Genomic DNA, 24,028 nt, shown 5'->3' with positions numbered 1-24,028 from the left:
ATGCCTTTAATCCCAGCATTCAGGAGGCAAAGGCAGATGGATCTCTGTGAGTTCAAGGCCAGCCTGGTCTACAGAGCGAGTTCCAGGACAGCCTCCAAAGTCACAGAGAAACCCTGTCTCAGAAAAAAAAATGTGTTGCCAACTAACACAAAAGCTTTGAGTTCTAGAGGTGTCTTATTTGGTTTGAATTTTATTTATTTGCTACTGGGGACTGAACCCAGGGTTTCACATACTAACCATACATGCTACTCTATGAACTACATAGACAAAACAATTTCCTGAATTTGTTTCTTATTTAAAGCTGTTGGCATCATTTTACAGAAATTAAAATTTTATGCAAAAATTATAACTATGCAAAACAAAGATGGGAGAGTTGTTTCAAGAAGATACACAAATGGCTCAGACTTCAGATAAAGCATGGTTCTATGGAACGCTTGTCTTTCCTTACTCACTGCTCTTTTGAATACAGGAACAAAAGTATACCGTGCAGATAAATGAATTGGAGGGACAGTTTTATCAAAAAGCCAAAGAAATTGGCATGATTCAGACTGAGCTAAAGACAATGAAACAATTCCAGAAGAGAAAAATTGAAGTGGAAAAAGAATTAGATGAGGTAAGTTTCTTTCAATGTCTTCTTTTTAAAGAAAGATTTGTTTTATGTGTATGCATGTTTTGCCTGCATGTGTGTAGGTACACTGAGTGCATCCCTAGTGCTGGAGGAGACCAGAAAAGGATGCTGGATTCCCCTGAACTAGATGACTGACGGTTATGAGCCAGTACATGGGTGCTAGGAAGTAAACCCAGGTCCTCTGTAAAGGCAGTAAGTGCTCTTAACCACTGAACTATCTCCCCAGTCTCTCTTTAAGGAGATTCCATTAGCAACTTAAACTCCCTTCTCCCCCCCACAAAAGTCTTCACATTTATTCCTGTGAGACATCAGGACATTTAGAGAAGGGAGCATTGTTTTTCTTTTTTTGTTTACCTATATGTCTGGGTTTTTTTGTTTGTTTTTGTTTTTGTTATTTGTTTTTTTTTTTTATTTTTGAGGCAGGGTTTCTCAGAGGCTTTTGGAGGCTGTCCTGGAACTAGCTCTTCAGGCTGGCCTCGAACTCACAGAGATCCGCCTGCCTCTGCCTCCCGAGTGCTGGGATTAAAGGCGTGAGCCACCAACGCCTGGCTACCCTATATGTCTGTTTTTTATATGTGTACGTGGAGTGTACTATGTGCATGTCAGAGCAGGGGTGGTTTTTTTGTTTTTGTTTTTGTTTGGTTTTTCAAGACAGGGTTTCTCTGTATTGTTTTGGAGGCTGTCCTGGAACTCCCTCTGTAGACCAGGCTGACCTCGAACTCACAGAGATCCACCTGCCTCTGCCTTCCGAGTGCTGAGATTAAAAGTGTGAGCCACCAATGCCCCAACCAAAAGGAGGACATTTATTTTTAAAGATTTATTTTTATTTATTTATTTTTGGTTTTTCGAGACAGGGTTTCTCTGTGGCTTTGGAGGCTGTCCTGGAACTAGCTCTTGTAGACCAGGCTGGCCTCGAACTCACAGAGATCCACCTGCCTCTGCCTCCCAAGTGCTGGGATTAAAGGCGTGCGCCACCAACGCCTGGCTAAAGATTTATTTCTTATGTATCGTAAGTATACAGTATTCTGTCTGCACGTATCCCTGCAGGTTAGAAGAGGGCACTAGATCTCATTGTAGATGGTTGTGAGCCACCAGTGGTTGCTGGGGATAGAACTCAGGACCTCTGGAAGAGCAGTCGCTTCTCTTAACCTCTGAGCCACCTCTCCAGGCCGAGGAGGACACCTTGTAGATGTCAGTTCTCTCCTTCTACTGTGTGGGTCAGAGATCAGCTCAGGTGGTCAGGGTTAGTGGCAAACACCTTTATCTGCTGAGCTAGCTCACCTGACTGACAGAGGTCTTTTTCTAGGTATTGATTTCTTTGTGAACCTGGCAGGTCTTATCCAACACACCTTCTCATGTTAGTCGGTAGTTAAACCTTTGAAGTAAATTGAAGCAAACCACCAGTTCCTAGGAATTGCTAGTAGGAAAGTAGCAGAGTTCTACAGGAAAATATGTTTAGGATGATGAGAGACAATTGTAGGAAAAATTAGAAGGCTTTATGGGTAGAGATGAGTGGGGTGAAGAACACTGAAGTTTCCTGAAAGGCCTGTTTTATACTATTTGCTGATTTCCATGGTATAGCTAGGCATAGAGTCACCCGAATGCTTAACCGAAGCTGAAGAATTTGCTTCCAAAGTGGCACATTCATATGGCTGTGTAGGTGTTGTCAGTGTGGTAGGCCTCAGCATCGTTCACCTGGGCCCTTAGTAAGCTGTCCTTGTTGTATGTTGGTGCATGACATGGAGATTGAGTAAGAATTCAAGAGCTGTGCAGAAGCTATCTTTGTGCGTGTGTGCACAGGCATGTGTTGGTAGGGATGGAATCCAGGACCTTATGTAGGCTATGAAAGCACTCTACCACTGACCTGTATCCCCAGTCCAGTGACTTTTTTTCATGACCTATCATTGCAAGGAGCATAGCAACATTTCTGCCATAGTCTGTTATTTGGAACTGAGTCTCTAAGTCAGGTCCACATTCTAGGGGTGGAAATAAGGTTCCATCATTTGAAGATAGTGTCAAAGAATTGTAAACATACTTTAAGAGGCACCCCCTTGTAGCCATAAGTATACACAGCTACAGTAGGAATATTGGTTTACTTCAGTTGCTTGAAACACAATCTTGTTATATAAAGGCTGACCTAGAGCTTTCTGTATACCTAGGCTGTCATCATGGTTGAAACAACATCCCTGCCTCAGCCTCTCAATTGCTAGAATTACAGGCATAAGCCTCCTGGACTTTATTCTGTTTTCATTCTTCTTTTCTCAGGGATTTTATTTTTAGTTATCTGGGTAAGTGTTGGGTGTGGGTACACATGTGTGAATATACCCAAATAGGTTAGAATAGGGTATTGGAGCCTCTGGAACTGGAGTTACAGGCAGTTGTTAGCCAGCTGATGTGGGTATTGAGAACTGAACTCGGGTCTTCTGCAAGAGCAATACATGCTCTTAACTGCTGAATCACCTCTCTAGGCCCCATCCTAATTTATTTTTGAGAAGGGTTTCATGTAGCTCAGGCTTACTCTGAGCTCCTGATCCTCTTGCCTCTGCCTCCCAAGTGTTGGGATTATAGAAATACTTCAATCCCATTAGGAATCTTTTAATGTCAGTTCTGATAATGTTCTGATCATTTCCCTCAAGAATCTGTATTTCTAAGCTGTATTGTCTAGACATTTTACTGTGTAAGTTAAGATTATACAATACCAAATTTTAATTTTTTTGTTTTTTGACACAGGGCTTCTCTGTATAACAACTTTTCGTGTACTGGAAATCACTTTATAGATCAGGCTGGCCTCAAATTCACAGAGATCCACCTGCCTCTGCTCTCAATTGCTGGGATCAAAGGTGTGTGCCACCACACGGGGCTTAAATTTCAACCCTTTACAACAATACATTTACACCAATACATGGTTATCCTTCAGTTTACTCAAATTGGATATTCATATAACTCTGAAGTCTTCTCCTTTATTTTGCTGGCTTGAATCCAGAACTTTGGTCATGCTAGACGAGCAATCTATTACTGAACTACACTCCAGTCTTTGTTTTTCTTGCTTTGTTCTGAATATTTCTTAGTATGAATAAATTTGATAGATCTCTATCCATTAAGCTTCAAAGACTTTTGTTTTTGTTTGTTTGTTTTTGGTTTATCAAGACAGGGTTTCTCTGTGGCTTTGTCCTGGAACTAGCTCTTGAAGACCAGGCTGGTCTCGAGGTCTCGAACTCACAGAGGCAGAGTCTGCCTCTGCCTCCTGAGTGATGGGATTAAAGGCATGCGCCACCACCACCCCCCTAAACGATTACCTTAAATGCACTTTCTTCCCGAGGCCTTCCCCCAGAGTCCTGTTTAACCATTCCTTATAACTTTCCGTAGGATTTGGTACAGAACACATCGTGATTTACCTTATCTTCCCTACTAGATTGTAAATTCTTTGAGCCGGGAATTGTGTATGTATTTGTTGCAATACAAGACCCACAAGAGCAGTTTACTAAATAAAGACCGAGGGCATCTTTCTCTTAGACCTTTGATGGCTGGTGCATGCGCACTGACGTTCTCGGGCCCCCGCGGCCGACAGAGCGCGTCTCAGCAGTGACGTAGCTGCGCTGCTCAGCAGTGACGTAGTTTCCCCGTCACCCAGCACTCCACAGCCACTGCCAGCCGTTTCAGCGCTCGGGAGTCGAAGATGGCAGAGCAAATTTCTCAGGAAAAGTCCGCGGACCAGGTGTGCTCTTTCCTCTTCAAAAAGCCCGGGCGGAAAGGGAGTGCTGGCCGCCGAAAGCGGCCTGTGTGCGACCCGGCCTCCGGGGAAAGCGGAAGCAGTAGCGACGAAGGCTGCTCGGTGGTGCGACCCGAGAAGAAGCGGGCCACCCACAATCCAATGATCCAGAAGACGAGTGGCAGCGGTAAACAGAAGGCGGCCTACTGTGATCTGAGCAGCGAAGAGGAGGAGAAGACGGAGAATGAGAGTCTAGGCGTAGTCTACAAGTCCACTCGCTCCGCTAAACCGGTGGGGCCCGAGGATATGGGGGCGACAGCTGTCTACGAGCTGGACACAGAGAAGGAGCGAGACGCACAGGCCATCTTTGAGCGCAGCCAAAAAATCCAGGAGGAGTTGAGAGGCAAGGAGGATGACAAGATCTATCGTGGAATTAATAATTATCAGAAATACATGAAGCCCAAGGATACATCGATGGGCAATGCCTCCTCCGGCATGGTGAGGAAGGGCCCCATCCGAGCCCCGGAACATTTACGTGCCACGGTGCGCTGGGATTACCAGCCTGACATCTGTAAGGACTACAAGGAAACTGGCTTCTGCGGCTTTGGGGACAGCTGCAAATTCCTCCATGACCGTTCAGATTACAAGCACGGGTGGCAGATAGAACGTGAGCTTGATGAGGGCCGTTACGGTGTGTATGAAGACGAAAACTACGAAGTAGAAAGTGATGATGAGGAAATACCATTCAAATGTTTCATCTGTCGCCAAACCTTCCGAAATCCAGTTGTCACCAAGTGTAAGCATTATTTTTGCGAGACCTGTGCACTGCAGCATTTCCGCACCACTCCACGCTGTTATGTTTGTGAGCAGCAGACCCATGGGGTCTTCAATCCTGCAAAAGAATTGATTGCTAAACTGGAGAAGTACCGTACAGCAGAGGGTGGTGCTTCCAACGCCCCAGAAGACCCTGATGGGGTCTAATTGCCGTTACTTAGGTGTTCCATAATTGTCAGATCTCAAAGTACTTTTTGTTTTGGCCACCTCAAAACCAACCATAGTTGAAAAAATATTAAGTTTTCTAGGAAGAATATCCAAGTTTTGTTTTATATAACAATGCTCATATTGAATCAATGCAGGTAACTTATGGAACTCTCAGACTACCCATCCTGTGTATAGCTAGCTATACATTCTAAGTTAAAATAAATTAAGAACTAGTTCATACTATAGTGCCCTGATGTGATTTTTCTTTTTGAAAGAACGATGTCGCCATCTATTGGAGAAGTAGATTTTAGACATTTCAAAGAGGGCTGTTGAGGAACACTTAAAATTCAAGGGCAAAGTTACTGCCTTACTGGGGGGAAAAAAAAAAAAACCTATAGGGCAGTTCTGTGGAATCTCAAATGTAGAAATGAGGCAGATGTGAGGGACCTATATGCTTAAAATTGCAATGTATACATTGAGGTTTTTATTTGTGTAGACTTGAGTCTAAATACATTTAGCTTATGAAAAGGAACTCAAGTCATGTATGTTAAAGGAAAAAACATGAAAGCCAGATTAGTGTGTTTGTTGTGTGTGTGTGATGTATGTAGGAGTGCTCCTGCCTTTGTGCAGTAAGGAGGTCAGAGGACAACTTTGTGGAGTCATCTCCATCCACTTTGACTAATAAAACTGACTTAAGGTGACAGCCTGTGTGACAGACATCTTTACCGTTTTTTTCTCCTGAGCCATCTCATCTCATTTGCCCTTGTTTGGGTTTTTGAAACAGTCTTTCTGTGTCTCAGCTTATATATTCCAGGCAGGACTTGACTTTGGAATTCTTTTTCTTCAAACTTCCAACTGCTGGGATTACAAGTGTGAGTCACTATGCTCAGCCACTAATTTTCACCTTAAGTTATTTTTGTGTGTGTGTGTGTGTGTGTGTGTGTGTAAGTCACAATAGCAGTCAGTTCTTTTTGCTGTGTGGATCCAGGGTATCTTTACCCATTAAGCCATTTCGTTGGCCCCACTAATTATCTTTTGAAAAATGTATTGATATATAGATTTTGGGAAGTATAATGATACATCAAACAAAGATCTATTTCCAGGCACCTGGATGGGGGAATGTTTGAGCCATATATGAACTGGTATGTTGACATTAGTTTTGAAAGTATGACAAAATAAGCCATTTCAAAAATGTAAGAAACAGTAAGAAAGAACATCTGAAAGAAATCATAGAATAGCCGGGTGTTGGTGGCGCTCGCATTTAATCCCAGCACTCGGGAGGCAGGGGCAGGCAGATCTCTGTGAGTTCGAGGCCAGCCTGGTTTACAGAGCCTGGTTTGGAGCCAGGACAGGCTCCAAAGCCACACAGAGAAACCCTGTCTCGAAAAACCAAAACAACAACAACAAAAAAGAAATTATAGAATGAAGACAGTACATTAGAACAGATTATAATATAGAAAATTGTTAAGCTATAGGTGAAAGAATATTAAGACATTAAATATTTACTGTGCTGTCCTTATATTATTTAAGTCTTACCTATGACAAAAGCAACATAAGGGAGATTTTGGCTCACAATTTGAGTAGTCCATCATGATGGGGATGTCATGACCTCACGAATGTGAAGCAGCCGGGCACACCCACACTTAGGAAGCAAAGAATGAGAAGTGCTGGTCCTCTGTGTGCTTTCTCCTCATTCAGTTCTGGGCCCAAAACTACTGGATGGTGCTGCCCACACTCGGGCTTCTTGCCTCTTGAGCTGAGCCTTTCTGTTTTCAAAAGATTGTTTTTATTTATATATAATATATTCTATTAAGTATATCTGTGTTTGTGCCCATGGAGGCCAAAAGAGGATGTTAGATTGCTCAAAGCTGGAATTACAGGCAGGTGTAAACAGCAAACATGGATGTTAGAGACCAAGCCTCTGGAAGAACATTGAATGTCCTTAATCACTTAGCTATCTTGCCAGTCCCCTGAACCTTTCTCAAAACAGCTTCATAGACAATATCCAGAAGAGTGTTTATATGATAATTCTTGTTTTGGTTTTGTTTTTTACACAGGGTTTCTTTGTATAGTCCTGACTGTTCTAGAACTTGATATATAGACCAGGCTGGCCTTGACCTTGTGATTCACTTGCCTCTGCCTCCAAGTGCTGGGAACAAAGGTGTGTGCCACCCTACTAGGCCCCAGGTAATTTTATTATCTTTTTTCTTTTATTTCATGTGTGTGTGTGTGTGTGTGTGTATGTAAGGGTGTGTGTACATGCGTGTGGAGGCCTACGGTTGGTGAGGGGAATCTTCCCTCAATCACTCACCTTATTCTTGGAGGCAGAGTCTCTCAACCAAACCCAGGGTTCCCTGATAATACTAGTCTTCCAACAGGCATTGGTGGCGCACACCTTTAATCCCAGCACTCAGGAGGCAGAGGCAGGTGGGTCTCTGTGAGCCTCCAAAACAATACAGAGAAACCCTGTCTCGAAAAACCAAAAAAAAACAAAAAGCAAACAAACAAAAAAACCCCACAACAACAACAAAACAGAACTAGTCTTCCTAGCTAGCTTGTTCTGAGGGGTCCTTGCCTTCCATCTTCCAGCTGGAATTATAGGTAGGTGCCACAGCCACCTGTCATTTACATGACTTCTAGGGCTCTGAGCTGCCTTCTCTTGCTTGGAAGTGCTTTAGCTGCTGAGCCATCTCCCCAGTCCACTATCTGCTTTTTTATATTTGTATATTTTATACTGTATTTTGTGATTCCATAGTTCATATATCTTAAGAGAATATATCTGGGGCTGGAGAGGTGGCTCAAAGGTTAAGAGTGCTGACTGCTCTTCCAGGGGTCCTGAGTTCAATTCCCAGCAACTGCATGGTGGCTCACAACCATCTACAATTCAATCTGGTGCCCTCCTCTGGTATGTAGGCAGAACACCGTATATGTAATAAATAAATAAATAAATCTTTAAAAAAAAGAGAATATATCTGAATGCCCTGGGAACTGTTACTCATGAAAAGTCATTAAGAAACTCAGTAACAACCTAGTAAATCTATAGATGGTTAAGGAAAATGTGCTCAGAGGAGATGACATTGATTTTGTGTTTGTGTTCAAGATTATATGTTATACAATATATTTTCAAAATTTTCTATGAATATGTCCCACTCAATCTTTGAACAATTTTTTTTCCTTTTTAAGCTGAAAGAAAATTTAAGGAACTCGGAGAAAAAACATCAGGAGACTCTTAGAAGACTAGAAAACAGATTTTTTGAAGAAAAGGTATAGAATATTAATATTAAGAAATGCTTTGTTTACTAGAATAAAAGTATGTTTGTATGCATTCTAGCATTCCATTTGGTATCTTGCTAGAAAATGTTAAGTAGCAAAAAATAAGTTTAGTGGTGTGCACCCATAATTGTAGCACTTAAGATGCTGAGTCAGGAAGACCTTGAATTCAAAGCCAACTCTGAGCTCCATGTCAAGGTCTGTACTAGCCTGGGCTACATGGAAGCCTGGGCTACAGGACTTGTCTAAAAAAAAAGTAGAATACAAAAGAGCAAAAGCAAATCTCCATATTCCAGTGTCTAGTTCTTTTCCACACAGAGATTTCTTCTTTAATCTTTAAGTGATATGTAAAATTAAATTTGACCAGGTTGTGGTGGTGGTACATGCCTTTAATCCCAGCAGAGGCAGGCGGATCTCTGTGAGTTGGAGGCTAGCCTGGTCTGCAAAGCAAGTTCCAGGACAGCCACAGCTGTTACACAGAGAAACCCTGTCTTAGAAAACCAAATAAGTAAATAAATATGAAATTTGTATATACTAATAGTGTACCATGGAGTTTCTCAATATATTTATACATGTTTTGATTTTGTTTTTTTGACACAGTGTTTCTCTGTGTAACCGTGGCTGTCCTGGAACTTGGCTTTGTAGACTATGCTGGCCTCAATCTCAGAGATCAGCCTGCCTCTGCTTATACAATGTAAGTTAGGTTAAATATATCTTTTCAATGTGTTCCTCACTTTTTTTTTTAAGATGAGGTCTTAGGTAGACCCAGACTAGCCTTAAACTTGCTATTAATGGGTCCCTGCCTTTAACTCCTGACTTTACCACCTCCACTTCCCAAGTGGTGGGATTACAGGTATGTTTATCACGTCTCAGTAATAAGGACATCTATCTCCTCTCGTAAGTACCACTTACAATGAGAGGAAGGAACTTCAGTTGAGAAGATGCCTCCATAAGATTGGGCTGTAGGGAAGCCTGTAGGACATTTCTTAAATAGTAATTGCCCAGTCCATTGTTTATGGTGCCATCCCTGGGCTGGTGGTCCAGAGTGCTGTAAGAAAGGCTGAGTAAGCCATGGTGAGCAAGCCAGTAACCAGCATTCCCCCATGACCTCTGTATCAGCTCTTGTCTCCAGGTTCCTGCCCTGACTTCTCTCAGTGATCAACTGTGATGTGTAGGTGTAGGCAAAATGAACCCTTTCCTTCCCAAGTTCACCTTTCCTGGCCTCCATAACTATCATTCCAATCTCAACTCCCATAAGATTATCTCTCTTCCATTTACCTATTTTGTGGTGCCCTGGATTGAGCATAGGACATCACACTTGGTAGGCAAGCTCTCTATATTGCATTATCCTTCAGCCAGATATCAACCTTTATTTCTGAGGGAAATCATGCAGTACTTGTCTTTCTGTGCCTTACTTATTTCACTTAGCACAATGACCTCTAGTTCTGCTAAAGCTGCTACAAATGACTGGATTTTGTTCCTGTTACGACAATAGCATTTCATTATGTGTATATTCACCAGTTAGTGGGTAGGCACTTAGGTTGTTTCTATTCAGGAGTCTTGAAATATCCTCATCTTGTGAAGGCTTAAGACCTCAGCTAGTCCCTTCTTTTCTTCCTTCCTTCCTTCCTTTTTTTTTTTTTTTTGGTTTTGGTTTTTACAAGACAGGGTTTCTCTGTAATGTTTTGGAGGCTGTCGGTCCAGCCTGGCCTCGAACTCACAGAGATCCGCCTGCCTCTGCCTCCCAAGTGATGGGATTAAAGACCTGCGCCACCACCACCCGGCCTTTTTTTTTTTTTTTTGAGATGGGATCTTACTATGCAGCCTTGTCTCACCCAGAACTCAAAATGTAGATCAGTCTGGTCTTGAACTCACAGAGATGCCTCCTGAGTGCTGGTTATTATAGGTGTGTGCCATCCTGCCCTGTACATTCCCCAATTTTAAAATTAGTGATGTTCATCAGGTTTTATTTAGCAAAAATATCTTGCAGCTCTGCTTTCTAAGATAAATGTCTTGTTTCCTGATTTATGCATATGTCATTATTCTATCTTGCATTTATGTTGCTATGTTAGTCACCACGACCAAAAACAACTTGTGGAGGATAGAGTTCATTTCCACTTACAACTCCCAGGCTACAGTACAACCCTGAGAGAAGTGAGGGCAGGACCTCATGGCAGACACTGAGGCGGGGACCAGGAGAGACTAGTGCTTATTGGTTTGCTCCCAGAATTGTGTTCTGCTACCTTTCTTATTAAGCCTAGGTACATAGGGGCCTCAGCCCTCCCACATGGATCAGCCAGCAATCAAGACAATACTGCAGATGTGCCCACAGGTCAGTCTGGTGGAGGAGTGCTTCAGTTGGGGCTCCCTTGTTCCAGGTGTACAAGCTGACAACCAAGATAGGCCATAGAGTATCGCTGCCTCAATGAGAATTTGTTTTTTGAGACAGGATTTCTCTGTGTTGTTTTGGAGCCTGTCCTGGAACCCCCCTCTGAAGACCAGGCTGGTCTCGAACTCACAGAGATCCGCCTGCCTCTGCCTCCTAAGTGCTGGTATTAAAGGCATGCGCCACCATGTTCTTTATATCAGGTCACATGAACAAGGTTTTTTTTTTTAATCTATTTACTTATTTAATTTTATGTGTATGTGCCTGAGAATATGCATGTGTGCCTTGTGCATGCAGGAGCCTATGGATGTTGGAGGAGGTGTCCGGCACTGAAACTGGAGTCGTAGATGGTTGTGAGCCACCATGTGGTGCTGGGAGCTGAACCCAGAATGCAAGAGCAGTGAGGGCTTTTACGAGCTGAAGCATCTCTCCAGCTCCTGGACAAAGGACTCTATATGATGCTCAAGTAATTACTTTGTGTATGAAAAACCTACTTTAGAAGTAGGGTTTGCATTTAAACTTCCCATCTTGTGTTTTTTAGCACCGTCTGGAACAAGAGGCTGAGAAGAAGATAGTAATGCTGGCCGAGAGAGCCCACCATGAAGCTGTGGTGTAAGAGTCTGTTGCTTCCTTCCTTGTTGTCTAGTTTATTCTTAGCTTATCTTCCCTTTCTCTGTATTGTTTTGGAGGCTGTCCTGGAACTGGTTCTGTAGACCAGGCTGGCCTTGAACTCACAGAGATCCGCCTGCTTCTGCCTCCTGAGTGCTGGAATTAAAGGCATGTGCCACCAACGCTCCACTCTTTTTTTTTTTAATTTAACTTTTTACACATGTTACTCTCAGTTGGAAAAATTCTTAAGAAAATAAATTTGATGAAAAAAAAATAGGCCGTCCAGACCTGGTGGCACTCACTTAAAATAATGCCAGTGCTTAGGAGGCTGAGGAAGGAACTTCACCAGTTCTAGGCTAGCCTGAAGTGCCTAGTGAGACCCTGTTACAAGCAGACCTAAAGTAGGGCTGTAGAGCAACTGTGTGGGATTGTCAGAAGATTTATGTGTGATACCCAGAGAGTGTGTTTATGTTTGTGTCAACAGCGAACCCCAGGTCTCCATGATTTATTTCTTGTTAATGTAATGATGACTCTGGCAGCTTTCTTTGGGTGGGGATTCACCTTGGAGTTCTCGAGGTCCTCATACGGATATGGATACACGAGGACATAGAAAATTGGTGGCACTTTACTGTGTGTGAGGTTCTAGTAGTTGAAAACCCAGACTTGCACATCCATTACACCTCAGAGCTACATCCCCAGACCTTCCCTTCACTTTTTGAAACAGCCAAGGCCAGCTCAAGCAGACCATGAACTTGCCAGCCTCCTGCTCAGCTTCCAGAATAGCTAGGATTAAACATATGCTACTATTCCTAGGTTGTGTGTGTTTGTTTGTTTTAAGAGACAGGGTCTTGCTATCACTCAAGGTGTCAACCAATTTGTACCATCATCACCAGCTAAGACATGTTTTTCACTTACTGCTGAGGAAGATCTTAGTCACAAGGTCTCCATTGACCTATTGAGTAGTTACTCATAAGTTAAATTGTGGTAGTGTCTTGTGTGTCCTGTGTTCTGCCCTTCCCCAGACTCTGGTGCTAGGGGGTTAATCCCAGGGACTTGCACATGCTCAGCAAGTACTCTCTCACTGAACTACATCCTTGGCATAGTGATGATCTGTATGTTTGGAATGTAAAGATGCCATTGTTCTCTTAGGTAGTATTTAAAACTTAGACATGAGCCAGGTGTTGTGATGCCTGCTTTTAATTCCAGCACTCCAGAGGCAGCGGCAGGGGAATCTCTGTGATTTTGAGGCCAGCCTGGTCCACATAGGGTGACCCTGAATCAAATCCTCCCTCCCCCCACACAAGAAACTTAGGCCTATATTTTGGGTTCTTAAATATATATGTATGTACATCTTTCAGGCAGTTGAGCACTGCTGGAAGAAATGTTTTTAAAGAGAATGTGTATCTTCACAAGGCTCTTACATACCACTTGAAGGACGCTGAAACACGACAGAAAAACTCCAAGAAGTTGCAAGAAAGTCATTCCTGCCTTTTACATCAAAAGGTTCCCACTCTAATTTAAATTGTCTTTCTTCTCTCTCTCTCTCTCTCTTTCTTCTTTTTTAAAGATTGTGTTGGTAAATACCAAGAATTGAGCATAATAATGGTAGATAAGGACAACAGTAGTATTTTCTTTCTGTCTTAATAATTGTCTTATCTGAAAAGATTGTTAAATAACTTTAAAGACACATTATGTATGATTTTACAAATAGAAATATAAACATGACTCTTGTCCTCTAATATCTTAGAATACTCATTTTATTTTATTATTGGCTCATAAATCATGTAGGAACTGGTTTGACTGTGACAGACCTCACATTAGTGATATCACTATATAAGGTTTATTTAGTCTTTTACCTAGAGGATGTTTGAAGGAAAGCAATCCTCAATTCTTTGCAACATGTAGCTTATATATATAAATATTTTTTTTTTGGTTTTTTGAGACAGGGTTTCTCTGTGGCTTTGGAGACTGTCCTAGAACTCGCTCTGTAGACCAGGCTGGCCTTGAACTTACAGAGACCCGCCTGCCTCTGCCTCCCGAGTGCTGGGATTAAAGGCATGCGTCACCAACGCCCAGCTGCAGCTTATATTCTTAACAATTAAAAAGCTGTGTTTTATTTGGCACACATGGTGTTTGCCCTCATGCAGTGCCGTGGAGACCAGAAGAGGCGTCAGACTCCCTGGGACTGGAGTTATTGATAGTTGTGAGCCGCTTTATGGGCGCTGGGATCCAAACCTGGTTCCTGTGTAAGAATAGCAAGTGCTCTTTACTGCTGAGCCATCTCTCTAGCCCTCATCTTAACTTTTTTTTTCATTTTAGTGGTTTTATATGTTGAGAACCTCATGGCCAGGGTGGCTGATAGAGACCTAAGTGTTACTCCAGACAACAGGAGGAAAGATAAGAAACAAAACAACAACAAAAATGTGGCTCCTTTCAAAATCTTCCCAAGTGTCCTATTTCCACTTATGTCTCAGCCAGCTGGTGTGGCACATGCCTTCAATCTCAGAACTTGGGAGACAGAACAGGCGGTTCTCTTGAGTTCAAGGCAAGCTTGGTCTGCAGAGCAAGTTTCAGGACAGCCAGGGCTACACTGAGAACTCCGTCTGGAATTAAAAAAAAAGCAAGCAAGCAAACAAACAAACAATAAATCCACTGGCATTGCTGAACTGCAAGGGAATCTGGAATTTTCAGCTGGCTTGAAGGAAAGGGAGAATGGATGTTAGGATAAACAAATAGGGGTCTGCTACAGTTTTCTTTATAGACTTGCTAGTCGCTTTTGTGCAGTTCTATTTATTTTAACAATATAAAATACGTAACCTTATAAGTTATAAAGGAATTACATAAGAATTATAAAGGAAGTCTGAAAGCTTCCTAATTAATAAAATCAGTGGATTGTCTCAAAAGGCTAGGCAGGGACTCAAGGATGTATTTTTCTGTCCACAGAAATAACCAAAATAATTGCCTTATCCTAACATGAAGCTCAGATCCCCTTAGCTAATAGAAATTATTGAGGGACTTTTAAGTTCTAGAATGTTTAAAGAAAAAAAGTCACCTTCTGTTTTTTAGGAAATCAATGAGCTGCTTGTTAAGGAAAAGATTTTGCAACTTACCCAGCAGAAATCACAAATCCAAACTCTTCAGAAGAAGGTGGTAAGCTTGGAGAATGCACTGACTTATATGACCACAGAGTTTGAGACTGAAGTTTTGAAACTACAGCAAAAGGCAATTATAGAGAACCAAGCAGGCCAGGTAGAAATTGACAAATTGCAGCAGCTTCTTCAGCTGAAGGACAGGGAAATGAATCGAGTGAAGAAGCTGGCTAAGAACATCCTGGACGAGAGGACAGAAGTGGAGCAGTTCTTTCTAGATGCTCTATACCAAGTGAAACAGCAGATTCTGATGAACAGGAAGCATTACAAGCAGATAGCACAAGCTGCTTTCAATTTAAAAATGAGAACAGCATGTGTGGGAAGAACAGAGTATCCCAGAATCAGGACCTTTGATGGCAAAGAACACAGTACCAATAGTGTGAATCAGGATCTCATGGAGGCTGAAAAATGGTAATGCTGTCATATATTGTCTTTCTGGGCACTTGTTTTCTTATCCTTTAAAAAAATGTGAACTCAGAAGGTTGTGTTTGCTCATGCCTGTAGTATTTCATGGCTATTATACTGTGACTATTGTTACTTTCTTTATCTTTTTTTTTTTTTTGGTTTTTCTGAGACAGGGTTTCTCTGTATTGCTTTGGAGGTTGTCCTGGAACTCGCTCTGTAGACCAAGTTGGCCTTTGAACCCAGAGATCCACCTGCCTCTGCGTCCCAAGTGCTGGAATTAAAGGTGTGCCCCCACCACATCTGGCTAGGTTAAACATTTTTTAATAAGTATACTTTTCAGTTCCTTTTATGCTATTCCTTTACTATTCTGAGGTAAAAACTAATAGGTAACAATAATTACATAATTTTAAAAAATGAATATAATAATTGTTTGTAATGACTGTCTTACAGAAATGTTCCATGGATTGGAGGGCATTCAGTAATGCTCTCTACATCTCTGTATTAGCCAAAAGTCTCAACATTTCCAAAGTGTCTAGAGACTTTCTCATACTGTGGCAAGTGGGATGTCCGTGGCAGCTTAGACTGTGTTGGAGATGCATTCGGTTTCTCTTTAGCACTGTGCTTTAATAGTCTGCCCACTATAACCTGCCAATGTGGATCACAGTACATTTTGTGTTTCTCAGTTCATTTTATGATGACAGAACATTTTGGATTGGGTAGCATGATGGTAATCCTTTTCAAATTTTATAGTTTTGTAATGTGTATAGTTTGCTTTGAAATCATTATATAGTATCTGGTTATTCTATAGAAATTTTCTATTTATATACTTTGTATTACTTAAAGAAGATAAGTTTACTTTGATCACGTTTTTTTTTTCTTTTTAATTCTTCAGGCCAAGTACTCAAAAAAATGTGGATATTGGAGATTTGACCTGGGAGCAAAAGGAGAAAGTCTTAAGATTGCTTTTTGCAAAAATGAATGGTATTACTGCTAGGTAATTGTCCATTTGTGTAATGAAATGTCACCTTGTCAAACCTAGAAGCCACATAGGAACAAGGACTGTATTGCCATCGAGAATTAAAGGAAATATATTAAGTGACCAGAAAGGCCTTAGCTACTTTCTCAGCTGTTGCAACTTTTAGAGACAAAGACTGGAAGATGAACAAATAGACATAAAAACAAACGGAGATGTGGAAATGGGAGATAGAGAAAATACATCTCTGATGTTTAAGGTGATGCTTCCAAAGGATCATTGAATGTATGGCACCTTCAGGGAAACTTAACTATTGAGCCTGTATTGGTTTGCAAAGATGAGTAAATTATTTTAGGCTGATGTTTGTTTTGTAGCAGAGTGTCATGTAGCTTAGGCTGCTTATATCTCACTTTGTCACAGAGGCTAGTCTTGAACTCCTGATCTGCCGCCACCTCCCAAGTAAGAATAATAATTAGGAACTTGGTAAAAGTTCATAGTTGACTATGTATAACTGAATCAACAGTAAAGTATTTCGTAATTGACCTTAGTCAGAGGAGTATAAATAGTAAACAACTAAAATAAATGACTTAGCAATCACTTAGCCTCTGCTAGTGTTTTGCTAAGGATTTTTTCATGTTTAACTACCAGAGTTTTGACTGTTGCTACTATTTGAATAGATTTATGCTGTTTTCATTGGACTTGCTTAAGTCAAGTTTAAGAGTGGCATATGTGACTTTCTTGAGAAGTCAGCATGTGATATTTTTATCTCTATAAACTCATGCATTCAGAATAGACAATCAATTACATTCCATTTCCTGTTTATTACCCTACACTTTCTGAGGTACCCTGGGCCTGTACCACTGCCTAACTGTTCTGTGTCTATGTGCTCTGCACACACTTCCTCCCTTTCTGCTCTGTTAACCTTGGATATTAGCCCAAGCTTTTCCTTTGTCAGACCTTTCTTGACCTTCACAATGAAGACAGAGTCCCTAATCTAGGTCTTCATACCTTTATATAATTTCTCTTATATCCAGAGGTGGAAGGAGGAGGATCAGGAGTTCAGGGCCATACTCAGGTATTTCCCTATCTCAAAACAACCAAAAGCCATTCACTTGACATAAATTCTTTTTGTTGTTACCTTTAGTTCCCAGGATCTACCTGTGTCCTCCTCCAAATGCTAAATTTGAACTCTTGTCTTCTTGCTTTCTCAGCTAGTACTCCTACTCACTGATCCTTCCTCCTACTTCCATGAGGTTCATCTGTGGGAAGGGAACTTTGTTGGGTATTTTATTCAGTTCTCTCATTCACCTTGCCTTTAGACATTAATCACTGTTCATGAGTACCTTCATTATGGTTGTCTCCATAAATATTTGTTTCTTGAATTCAACATGTCTCAACTTTACATTTGGGGGCTGGAGAGGAGGCTCAGTAGTTAAGAGCACTGGCTGCTTTTCCAGGGGTCCTGAGTTCAATTCCCAGCACCCACATGGTAGCTCATAACCATCTATAATGAGATCTGGTGCACAGGAATACATACAGGCAGAACACTGTATACATAATAGATAAATAAATCTTTAAAAATAATTATATTTGATTACTTAATACATCATATTTTAATATTTTAACTAGGCAGTGGTGGCACATGCCATTCCAACATTTGGGAGGCAGAGGCAGGCAGATCTTTGTGAGTTCTAGGCCAGCTTGGTCTACAAAGTCCCAGGACAGCTAGTACTATTACGCTGAGAAACCCTGCCTTGAAAAACCAAAAACAAACAAGCAAGTAAACCAAACCAAACCAAAAATAAACTATGTGTGTGTATAAAACTCATTCTGATAATGGAAACCTTACCCAGCTGAAATTTGACTCAGCATTTTAAGGGTATTGAAATAGGAAGGCACAAGGAGACATTGCCTCATTTGTCTTTTGATGTTTATCTATCACAGGAAATACAATCAGAGTTCTAAGCCTCCTGTTCCAGACTATATTTCTGACAGTGGAGAAATGAAAGAAACTGGGTAAGATTTTTCCTGCTAGATTTATGAGCAAAAGCCTGATCACAGAGTATCTTGTGGATATTTTATAGCTGGAGTTAAATGAAAATGATTTAGCAAGTGTGTTGTTTTTGAACCAAATTCCATGCATGACTGTTGACAGCACTATTTTGTTATTATAGGGGAGAAATTAACCTTCCAGATGAAACCTTCATCACCCAGCAAGTTCCAGTGTCAGACTCCAATAAAATGATGTCACCGGGTATTCCTAAAGGATTACAGGACTCTGACATAGTAAGGAATCTACTATCTGGTCAGACAGTGCACCACTGGTACCTTTCACTATGTGATGTCTTTTTGCTAGTTCACAGAATTTTTTTTTTTTTTTACGAGACAGGGTTTCTCGGTATTGTTTTGGAGGCTGTCAGTCCAGCCTGGCCTCAAACTCACAGAGGTCCACCTGCCTCTGCCTCCCGAGTGCTGGGATTAAAGGTGTGCACCACCACTGCCTGGCTATCCTGTCTTTTATAGAAGCACATACTGCCTTTGCAATTCTTGGCTTTGAGGATAGGTCAGAAGCACAAATCAGTATAACCTAGAGAACAAAGGAAGGAAAAGACCATTTTTTTTTCCCAAAACTGTGTTTTCCCCCCAAGGGTTTTTTATTTGTACTTGGTTATACATAATTAGTACACAATCTGACAAAATTCAAATGAGGTCATAAAAGAGCAAAAAGGGAAAATTCTGGTTTTCTGTTTTAGTTACACTAACCTGAATATGACGGCAGATTTCATCTAAGAAATAAACTCTTTGAGCACAGAAAGCTGACCAGATCAGTTTATTCTAATTAGAGTGACACAGTTCTGATCAGTCAGTGTTTTTAAAAAGTAACTTCCTTCATATCTAAGAAAAATGTTAGGAGTCTCTGTGACTAAATGCTACTTGGAATTTAGATGATAACCATTTTTCAACCCAATTCAAAATTACTGGGTTGTAATCACAAACTACAAATTTCCTCTTGGCTTTATGATGGGAAACAGAAAATCAGAGTGACTGAAGGCTCTGAATTCTACCCGAGGAATTGTAAGGTTTTTCCCACCTTCACTTGAACTCACCGGCTAACCTGATGGACTGCAGAGCAGCGCAGTGAATGACCAGCACCACATCGTACTGTGCACTGGAGACTTGGCTAGCAGAGCCAGCAGCCATCTAGTGCAGAAAGCCGGGCTTGACACAGGACAGACCAGCTATTGTGTCCAGCACATCAGCCTCTTCTGGCTTCGAGTTGGAGCATCAGAGAAGCAAGGTTAAAGCCTGTGATCAAGTGGTGGCACTGTGAAGGCATGGAAACTTAAGTTTCTGGTAGCCCGGCCAATTCTGCTGTGTGAAGAGATCTTTCATTAAAGAGTAACAACTAATGAGAAGTACTGGCAAAAGAAAGAATAGCATAAATTTTGGCAAATAATAGGTTAAGGCAAAGTATCTTACCCACATTCGTAATTGGAACATTCTTTGATTGCTGGGTCAAAAATAACTTGTGAAATAATTTTTCTAAGGATTTATTTGCATGTGAATTAATGGCTGGAGTATTAATGATTGCTAAAGCAAACCATGAAAAATGGCACACATAATGAAAAGCTGACATATCACTTGCATCCTGAGGTATCTGAGAAGCATTTTAAGAAAAGAACATGGACAGTGATAGGATTAAATAGTGGTCATGAATCAAAAGAAGGTGGCACCAAGCAGAAAAGAAGCAGGTGTCACAATGTGGGGCAAGTAAAAGTAGGTTACATCTTTGTAGTGTGGGAATCAATGGAGGGCTGTGTTTGAGGCTCAAGTAGAGGGTGAACTGTGTCCATCCCATTTCCCTATCCAAGAGATCTTGCAATTACTGGAAGATCTGTCCCTATACTGACATTGCCCTCCAAGTCATCAGAAGACGAGAACTGTTAGAAGATGGTTCTAAGCTCTCATTCCAGGTCAACACTTCACAATTACAAGTTACCCCCAGAACAGACATATGAAGAGCAAGTGCAGAGCAAGTGCATTACATTAGTGTTTCCCTGCAGTCTCCCTATTAATGTGAAGGAACTGACAGTTGTGAGACAGAGTTTGACTTCAACTCATGGATCTGATTTGAGCAAAGATGGCAAGGGAGGGTGGCCAAGAGTGAAGGGAAATTACTGCGGTTGAACTGACTCTTGAAGAACGTGTTCCTAACGCCCCATGGTAGGCATGACTACAGAAGGTGAGGAAAGAGTGGCATCCTCTTCTTTCCACTGAGATGTGATAGTCTTTAGCTGAGTGTAAAACTGGATGCCCTAAAATGGACAAAGAGACACAGTCAGCTTATACTCTAGGAGTCTAGAGCTTTAAATTAATGTTTGAATAATTGATGCCACAAAATCCAATGTTCATGAGATACCTAAAACATTTATGGGAATGTAGAGAGATGGTTCAGCTATTAAGAGCACCTCTGGAGCCGGGCGTTGGTGGCGCACACCTTTAACCCCAGCACTCGGGAGGCAGAGGCGGATCTCTGTGAGTTCGAGGCCAGCCTGGTCTACAGAGTGAGTTCCAGGACAACCTCCAAAACAATGCAGAGGGTGGTAGAAATAGAAGATTCTCAGCAAACTCAAGGGCCAGCTAGTCTGGCAAATGACAAGGAGTCAAGGTGGCAAGGACCAACACCCAGTGTTGTCCTCTGTCTTCTGCATAGATATCCCCTCCCTACCTCTCACACAAAGAATTAAATAATAAAAACACTTACAATAATACCTGCCACATAGTAAACAGTCAATCCTTAGACATCATTAATATACTGAAGTTGGAATTTTAAGTATAAGGGTATCAAAGTAGACAAACTGAACAATGTAATCTTGTTAAAATTTCAGGCCACGGGGGCTGGAAAGATGGCTTAGAAGAGCACTGACTGCTCTTCCAGAGGTCCTGAGTTCAATTTCCAGCAACCACATGGTGTTTCACAACCATCTGTCAAGATCTGGTGCCCTCTTCTGTACTGCAGGCATACTCGAAGGCAGAACACTGTATACATAATAAATACCTTTTAAAAAAAATTCAGGTCACTATTTCGGAGCTGACTGCAGCAAAGCCAACAGACTTTGCTCAAATCCTGCTTTTACCCTTGAGCCCTGTCTGTGATACTAACTTACCTTGTATCAATGTTGTAAGGAGAAACTGAAATAATATGGCAAATAACTGGTATTCAACAATTTCTATGTCTAGTAGTCAGTGATAATGTGCTACATTATATGAAGTAGCAAACCTAAAATAGTATATGGATCCACTTCTAAATCACCAAAACCTTTAGTACACTTAAGACTGTGTAAGACCTGTGTTCAATCCCACCCCACCTAATATATGTACAATTTGTTGTAGAAGAATAAGCAAGACATGATAAATGGATAGAAGTCATTCAGATGATGGAGGATCACAGGAAAAAGAAATGATCTGTACAGAGATTTGGATTTCCTTATGCTCGCTCCTCTAAACCCATTGCCTTGAGTTACTCATGAAGAGACAGGTTTGGCAAAATTTTGTTAACTTTTAAATCCTTTTTTAGGGGCCGGAGAAATAGAGCAGAAAAGATGACTCCATAGCAGATACCAGCCAGTCCTTCCATATGTAATCTTGCTCTGAATATGTTCAAGAAAATTTCTCAAAGGAAAAGAGGATTCCAACTCAAAAGTTACCTGTTTGCCATAGAAGTTGGTGTCTCCCCTGAAGGAAGATCGAGAACCGGTGAAGGAAAACATCGGCAAAGGCACTGGAATGGGGACGTTAACGCCCACCTGAAAAGAACAAATGCGCTTCAAGTACTGACCAAAGGCTCAAACACAGAGTTCAATTTTACTTTTTTTTTTTTGGTTTGTAGATTTTGTTTGGTTTGGGTTTTTGGAGATAGCAATTTTAAGAAGTCATCTTGTACCTTTTGCTCCACCCTAAGAACCTTTATTCCTGAGGAAGGAATGGGGAATTATGGGCAATTAAAGGTACAGTCTTCAAACAAGTTGCAGTTGACTGATGGTTGTTTACTGGTTCCTCCTTTTAGCGGTAAGGATCTTCAACCCCCCCCACCCACACCCACACACCCACACGCGCGCACACACACCCACACGCGCGCACACACACCCACACGCGCGCACACACACCCACACGCACACACACACACACACACACACACACACACACACACACCTGTCCGACATCCACCATGTGAGAGTATTTGCGTGCAGTGGCTCCATTGGTGGTGAAGATGGCAGTTCCATTTCCATAGGGGTTGTCATTTACGATCTTGATGGCTTCATCCAATGTCTCCGTCTCCAGAACCACAAGAACTGGACCAAAAATCTCCTCCTTGTAACAGGTCATACTTGGCTGTCAGGAGAGATGGATCCAGAAAAGAAGTCAGCTTTTTGAACTGAGTATTTTATGCTTTTTTGGCACTCTGACTCACTACCCATTGTCTCCACATGCATCTTTCATCTTCTCTTACTGCTGTGCCACCATATAAATAACTTGGAATTCTCACACTCATTGCTTCTTAGTACTCTATTTCACATTCAAGACCCATCACCAGCTTCTTTTTTTTAAAGGTTATTATACATACAGTGTTCTGCCTCCATGTACACCTAGGCCAGAAGATGGTAGCAGATCTCATTATAGATGATTGGGAACCACCATGTGGTTGATGGGACTTGAACTCAGGATGTTTGGAAGAGCAGCTAGTGCTCTTAACCTCTGAGCCATCTCTCCAGCCCCCACCAGCTATCTGTTTAATACCTGTATAACTTGTTTCATAAATTGTTAATGAAAATTACATGAAAAGTTTGTTTGTTGAGACAGGGTTTCTCTGTGTAGCCTTGGCTGTCCTGGAACTTGCTATGTAGACCAGGCTGGCCTCGAACTCACAGAGATCCGCCTGCCTCTGCCTCCCAAGTGCTGGGATTACAGGCATGTGCCACCACTGCCCTGGGAAAAGTCATTTTTATGAATCAAGTATATTAAGTACACCAGAGGCTGGCGTACTACAAGAGCTAGTTCCAGGACAGCCTCCAAAGCCACAGAGAAACCCTGTCTCGAAAAACCAAAAAAAAACAAAAAAAAAAAAAAAAAAAACTTTTCCAGAAACTTCTTATTGAATGCTCTGTAACAAAATATCCATTCTCATTCATTCCTTTGCTTCCAAATACATCTCCAATTTTGATATTGGGTTCTAGTTAAACATTCAAAACATCCTTCACTGTTGCACCTAGTCAGCTGTGTTTGTTTTTAGTAAGTTTTTCCTTTGAAATTCTGTGGCAAAAAAACTTCAACCTGTGATCTTTCAGGATTAGTGAAGACATACAACAAAAAGCTTGCCTCAATTTAATCATGAAGGTTAGATGAGAGACTTTCAAATTTGATCAATAAAAGTTAATAGATGATTTCTTTTTCGTTTGTTTCATTCTGGTAAAGAGGAAGTAACTTTTGGGCACAGGGTAAGATCTTCTACTGGGTAGTTAATATATTGACTGGGGCACTACAATAGCTATGAGCAAGTGGAAAAGGCGACGTAAGACAAGGGCTTAACATCTGTCTGCAGGCCGGATGTGGCAGCTGATTGTTCTTATACAACCCACGAGCTAAGAATAGTTTTTACCTTTTTTTGGTTTTTTTTTTTGTTTTTTTTTTGTTTTTTGTTTTTTGAGACAGGGTTTCTCTGTATTGCTTTGGAGGCTGTCCTGGAACTCACTCTTGTAGACCAGGCTGGTCTCAAACTCAGAGATCGTCTGCCTCTGCCTCCCAAGTGCTGGGATTAAAGGTGTGTGCCACCTCCGCCCCATGTCTTTACCTTTTTTTAATGGTTAAGAAAACATTCAGAGGACTATTCATGACATAAACTTATAAAATCCAAATGTGT

General features: G+C 41.4%; 3 protein-coding genes across 4 annotated transcripts in view; 2 read left to right on the top strand and 1 right to left on the bottom strand.

Annotated features, from left to right (window-relative positions):
- Positions 1–22,135, top strand: part of Bbof1 (basal body orientation factor 1) — a 27,411-nt gene extending 5,276 nt beyond the window's left edge. Inside the window, exons 4-12 of the mRNA XM_013125481.3 lie at positions 470–613; positions 8,502–8,582; positions 11,516–11,586; positions 12,942–13,086; positions 14,650–15,143; positions 16,030–16,131; positions 18,055–18,126; positions 18,285–18,396; positions 21,689–22,135. Coding sequence (XP_012980935.1) covers positions 470–613; positions 8,502–8,582; positions 11,516–11,586; positions 12,942–13,086; positions 14,650–15,143; positions 16,030–16,131; positions 18,055–18,126; positions 18,285–18,396; positions 21,689–21,703 — 1,236 coding nt within the window. The 3' untranslated portion in view covers positions 21,704–22,135. The remainder of the gene's footprint in view (positions 1–469; positions 614–8,501; positions 8,583–11,515; positions 11,587–12,941; positions 13,087–14,649; positions 15,144–16,029; positions 16,132–18,054; positions 18,127–18,284; positions 18,397–21,688) is intronic.
- LOC121139295 (E3 ubiquitin-protein ligase RNF113A) lies at positions 3,909–5,558 on the top strand. The gene has a single exon (XM_040742765.1). It carries the CDS (start codon positions 4,305–4,307, stop codon positions 5,316–5,318), a length of 1,014 nt encoding a protein of 337 aa, XP_040598699.1. The 5' UTR covers positions 3,909–4,304; the 3' UTR covers positions 5,319–5,558.
- Aldh6a1 (aldehyde dehydrogenase 6 family member A1) overlaps positions 18,742–24,028 on the bottom strand; it is a 19,264-nt gene continuing 13,977 nt past the window's right edge. Inside the window, exons 10-12 of one of the 2 annotated variants that reach the window (XM_005086387.4) lie at positions 22,324–22,503; positions 21,819–21,917; positions 18,742–20,426 (exon numbers count right to left, since the gene is read on the bottom strand). In XM_005086387.4, the coding sequence (XP_005086444.1) occupies positions 20,322–20,426; positions 21,819–21,917; positions 22,324–22,503 (384 nt within the window). In that variant the 3' untranslated portion in view covers positions 18,742–20,321. Of the gene's footprint in view, positions 20,427–21,650; positions 21,918–22,323; positions 22,504–24,028 lie in introns of those variants that run through there. The other variant, XM_040742763.1, reaches the window with a different exon arrangement.

The sequence above is a fragment of the Mesocricetus auratus genome, unplaced genomic scaffold, assembly GCF_017639785.1.
Source record: "Mesocricetus auratus isolate SY011 unplaced genomic scaffold, BCM_Maur_2.0 Super-Scaffold_15014, whole genome shotgun sequence".
In the NCBI taxonomy this organism is placed as follows: domain Eukaryota; kingdom Metazoa; phylum Chordata; class Mammalia; order Rodentia; family Cricetidae; genus Mesocricetus; species Mesocricetus auratus.
This window is presented reverse-complemented; position numbering and strand designations above follow the sequence as displayed.